General features: G+C 33.6%; 1 protein-coding gene across 2 annotated transcripts; it reads right to left on the bottom strand.

Moving 5' to 3' along the window:
- Positions 1-394: 394 nt before the first annotated feature.
- LOC110940690 ((-)-germacrene D synthase-like) lies at positions 395-4,876 on the bottom strand. Of its 2 annotated transcripts, none has more exons than XM_035975800.1 (7): positions 4,766-4,876; positions 3,127-3,397; positions 2,304-2,691; positions 1,996-2,214; positions 1,783-1,921; positions 1,465-1,713; positions 395-982 (listed from the first exon to the last, which is right to left on the bottom strand). In XM_035975800.1, the coding sequence occupies exons 1-7, from the start codon at positions 4,850-4,852 to the stop codon at positions 689-691; spliced, it is 1,647 nt and encodes a 548-aa protein (XP_035831693.1). In that variant the 5' UTR covers positions 4,853-4,876; the 3' UTR covers positions 395-688. The 2 variants fall into 2 exon arrangements, with proteins under 2 accessions (XP_035831693.1, XP_035831692.1); XM_035975799.1 differs by having other exon boundaries at positions 3,127-3,400; positions 4,766-4,870.
- Positions 4,877-5,155: the final 279 nt, after the last annotated feature.

Below are 5,155 nucleotides of genomic sequence, written 5' to 3'. Positions count from 1 at the left end.
TGTAATAGTTGTTTTAATTTAAAACTTTCCTATTATATTATGTATTATAATTCTTTAATAAGAGTGTTTTATATATTTTATACGTGAATGGTTCCTACAATTTGTACTAACCTTAAAAATGTAGCTTACGATGAACTTGTATTGTTATAATGGTGAAGGTTCAAGCTCGTATTTTATAGTTCTCTGGTAGCATTCTTCTAAAGAGATGGGAGTTTCAGTTTGGCTACAGTGTGTGGCGTTGACCTATCATTGTATATGAATTTGATTTTACTCTTTGCATTGTAGTTCTAATTTCAATGAAAGCTGAAAAAATTTGTTTTACTGATTAATTGTTTCTAGTTTTAGTTACAAGATTAAGTAATCAAAACAATTTAGTTTTGAACAGTTTCTCATCTAAATTTAAGGGTGTCAGTCTCATATTCATGAATTTTGCCGATTTTAAATCACGAGACATTACACCATTTTGATTAAAAATACCATGAAATACACACCGTACTAAAAATACAAACCGTACTAAAATACAAACCACACATAAACACAAACCATTTATTGTAGCTTCAGTTGACCATTAATTAGGATTGCTTAACACAATTCCTACTTGTGGTCTTATTTAGTAGCTTAATACTTCGTAGGACGAACCAACATCTTCACGATCTATGAGACATAGTAGGCCATGAAGAATTGTAACTCAAACGCTCATCGCGTTTATGAATAAAGACTTGATATTATCTTTGAGTTCTTCTCCGACGTTTTTCAAAGTATCATCGTATTTATATAGTGTTTCGATGACTCTTGCCAGATTGATCACACGCAGTTTAAGAGCCATAGGAATGTCTTTACATGTAAGCCACTCGTGGTTCATATCTTTCCATGCGTCTTCTACTCTTTGGTTGAACAAATCATAGACGTACTCCTCTGTTACCTCATGTTCCTTCATGTAGCTTTCCACAGACGACACAACATGCTTCCTTTGTTGCTCCTCCTACATTTAATTTTGTTCAAGAAGTTTACCATTACATCAAAACTAGTTGGTATATATTAGCCAGTGCATTATATGTGATCTCATTTTGTTGATCTTAAAAAAAAATTATCAATTAAGGCTTAAATTTAGCCTACGCTTTTCTTAAGGCTAAAATTTAGCCCCACTTTTTAAGATGACCGGAAGAAAAGGTGGATTAAATTTTAGTCGCCGGCTAAATTTAGTCTATGCTTTACATGTGTGTTATTTTGAATTATTTTTTAGTGGACGCCATTGTAATTTGTAAGGTTTTGTGTGCCGGCTAAAAGTTAGCCCACGCTTTACCGTCTTAGCCTGTGGTGCTTAGCTGCCTCTCCTAGTTTTTTTTTTTTTTTTGGATATGTCTAAGCCGCCAAAATTCAATATATGTTATTATGTTAACTTTTTTTTTTGGCTAACTTGTCTGGTAATTTTTCCTTTAACATTGATACCAAAGTTGTATGTACCTTATGGCCAGCAATATCATTCATAATCCTATTAACCACCGATGCAGCTTTTACGAGGGGGGGATTGCTAAGAGTCCACTTGTATGACTCTTCTGATACCAGATCTCCCATGCTAACAAAACTTGATCCTGTAAAGCATTTGTAGCCGCAACTAATGAATGTAACGGATTCGTGCTCCTTCGGTGTTGGTACATACCCGTCGTTTCTCCATTTTGCTTCAATCATGTAGCATCTACTCATCTCTTTGATCTGCATTAGAGAAAGATATGTTCAGTTCAGTTCAGTTCTATCTGTATAAAAAGAACACTAGAAACCAACCAACTCTCGGGCATGGTGAACTTGATATGCTTTTCCTTCGGTTGCCATTATTTCCTCTATTTCATGGTAACAATCCAAGAGTATTTTGTATGACAGCTTCATGTAATCAGGAAGTGCATCGATGCAGGCGATTGACCAGCTGTAGTTATAATTTAGATTAGCTATTTTGTTGCTCATTTAGTGCAGTTGGTGTAGACATGTGTGTACATATACCTTTGAACTGCTTTGGTGAAAATCTCAAGTTCTTCATAAAGACCATAAGAATCATAAGTGTCATCTAAAATTGATAACATTTTAAACATTTTTGTTAAGAAAATTCTGGACCGAGAATATTGAGGCTCAAAGTAGACACCCACTATCCAGAAATATCCTTCAACAATTCTGTCTCTTACATAATGCAGATTCTTTGGAGGGTCAAAAGCTTTCCACCACCTACAATAATTTCGAACACAAACACAACAAAAATGAACATGCTTTCAAATTTGTAATAAAAACCATAGTGAATGGAAAAATAAAATTACTTGGCAAGTTGGCTAAGCTCCTTTTTGTGCAATGACTGAAGCCTGTTGAAATCCAACTTCGCGAGTCTTACTAGCGATTCATTATGCAAATCTTGCTGTTCATAGAAAGGTATGTATCGCACCGTATCTAGCCTTGGCAATCTTTTCCATATGGGTCGCTCTAGTGCTTCCTCTATGTGCATCGAAAGAGAAAGAGTACAGTTCCATCTAAGGGGGTCCTTTGTTATTTTGTGAAGTTGGTTTTTTGTGAAGGCAAGAATATCATCTAGTATAGCCTCGCCTCGCACCCGCAAGTATGTCGCCTCATATAACTCAAGCATGCCTTGAACGTCGCTACTTAAGGATTCCTTAAAAGTTCCATCGTTGTTCTTGTATTTTTTGAAAATATCTGAGTTCATTATATAACAATTGGTTAAGTACTTCTTTTGCATTGTGAATAGGGTGTTGGGAGTGGTTAGACACTTGAAAGTAGTAAACTTCAAAATCAACCAATGAGAGTGTGTCATGTCATTCAATGAAAAGTGTTTAAACTATGCTCAAAAGTGTTGGCAGTGATTAGACACATCATGAATTAGTAAACTATTTAAAAAAAAAAGGAAAAATATGTGATTAGTTAAAGATGACATGGACCCCACACCACACACCCCCTCTCTCTCCTACCCTCCCTCTCCCTGATCGGCAACCGGTTACCGCACCTCCACCTTCACCTCGCGGCAAACATGGTTGGCGGTGGTGTTCCCGAGCGGCAAACTCCTTTTGCCGAACCAGTTTGCCGCCCACACCATATCCTCTTAGTAAATTGAACTTATATACATGTACTAACCGCATGAAACGTAAAGCCCTTGTTGTCGAAGGAGTCGAAACCAAAGGGCATCACTAGCACCATTCCAGTCATCACCATACACAGTATAAATATGGTGCAAGGCTTGCTCAATCTCTTGTTCAAAACAGTAGGCTATACCGAGACGTTGGATATCATTGATTAGTTTCAACAAGTAAGTATGTTTGGTCGGATCATCCAAGGCAACGAGAATTTCTTTCCTCACTTCTTCTTGCAAACTTTCGACTAATTGCTCTACCGACGCTTGGTCTTCCTGCTAAATTTTGTGTTCGTCAAATCAAATAGAACATGTGTATTACTGATTACCTCACAAGAGCACACACACGACAATGCCCATTTTTACCCAATATGTTAATATTTGTGTTATTTGCAGAGAAATATTGTTATTTTATTATTTGAAAGAATGAAAAGATTTGTTAAATGCTAAATGCAGGACTGTTTAAAAAACTCATGACTCAGAGTTCGTTCGGTCATAGGTCGGTAAAAGCTCGTTCTATATGGCTTGATTTGAAACTGAGCCGTAGTAGCCTGACTCAGTTTGTAACAAGACGTATTGGCTCAGTTTGTCTTAGTTACCTTTAATATATATTATTTTTATACACATATAATATATAATAAAATTGTTATTATTTGTGGTTAGGTGTGTAGCTGCATGGATATCTATGGTATTTTTTGGGATTTATTAGTGATGATAATAAACTTATATTGTATTTTGTTTAAATTTGAAACTTATTTTGTATTTAATTGAACTTAATTTTGGTTGTTTGAAGTTATTTTAAGCATTTCCATTTAAACTATTGAATAATATTTTAAACTATTTAGTTTTGAAAGCTATTTATTGATATATATATTTTTTAAAATTCAAGCCTAGCTGAGCCATCTAGGTTGAAAATCAAGCCGAGCTCGAACTTTGATTTTCAACTCAGCTTCAAATCCGAGCAGAGCTGAGCCGACTCGGTTTATAATCGAGCTGAGTCCGAGCTTACCCTGACTTTAACGGACAACCCTAATTACATGTATTTAAATAATAAGAATTACAAAATAAAGATTGTTTCTTTTTGAAACACAGGGGTAAACAACAACTACAATGCTTCTTACCATACTAAACATAAACATGAGAAGTGAAAAAAAATTAAAAATTTTCTTTTCATGTATTTAAGCATAATTTTTAGTTAAAAATAATAAATAAAAAAAACTTGTATAGTTACTTTACTAGAGTAATTACATAATTTTATTATTTTTCTATTGTTACCATACTCAAGATTAATTATATTTAATTACTCTAAGAGGAATTATATAATTACTTTACTAGAGTAATTACATAATTTTATTATTTTTCTATTGTTATTTTTTAGATTTTAGGACTTAAATATATGTATGATTTGATTGGTACAAAATATTTCACTCATTTTTCATGTTTAGCATGTTAAGATCCATTTATACAATAACCTTATATTGAAAGATAATTAAAAATACGGGAAGCGCACAGTTACAAAAACATGTTTTGTATCACATATAAAATAAAATATACAAATTCATTATGTGTAACTAAAATCAGGTTGTATTTTATATAGGTTAAATTAAACGAGTTGGAGATATAAACATATCTAGTACATTATACCTCATCATAGAATAGAAACTGATCACCCCAGACACACGGATGATAGTTTGCTAGCGGACGAATAGTCTCCTTTTGTTTGACTTCCATGTTTCAAAGTAAATTACTTGGTTTGGAAAAGTTTAAGCTTTGAAGGGTATTTATAGGGAGGATGCACACATGCTCGAGACCCTTACAAATCATCATCAATAATAATAGTTGTTAATTTGTTATTTTTATATATATATTTATTGTATTAATAATATCTGTGGTGGGTATCTACCAGGATCCACTAAATCATCAATAATAATAGTTGTTAATTGTTAATTTGTTATATATATATATATATATATATATGGAGCCGCTAGAATGAGAACCACCACTAGTTGTAAGAACCGCGAGAACCACTCTCCA

Source organism: Helianthus annuus, chromosome 8 (assembly GCF_002127325.2).
Source record: "Helianthus annuus cultivar XRQ/B chromosome 8, HanXRQr2.0-SUNRISE, whole genome shotgun sequence".
Lineage (NCBI taxonomy): Eukaryota > Viridiplantae > Streptophyta > Magnoliopsida > Asterales > Asteraceae > Helianthus > Helianthus annuus.
The sequence above is the reverse complement of the archived record's forward strand: the minus strand, read 5'-3'. Positions and strand labels throughout refer to the sequence as shown.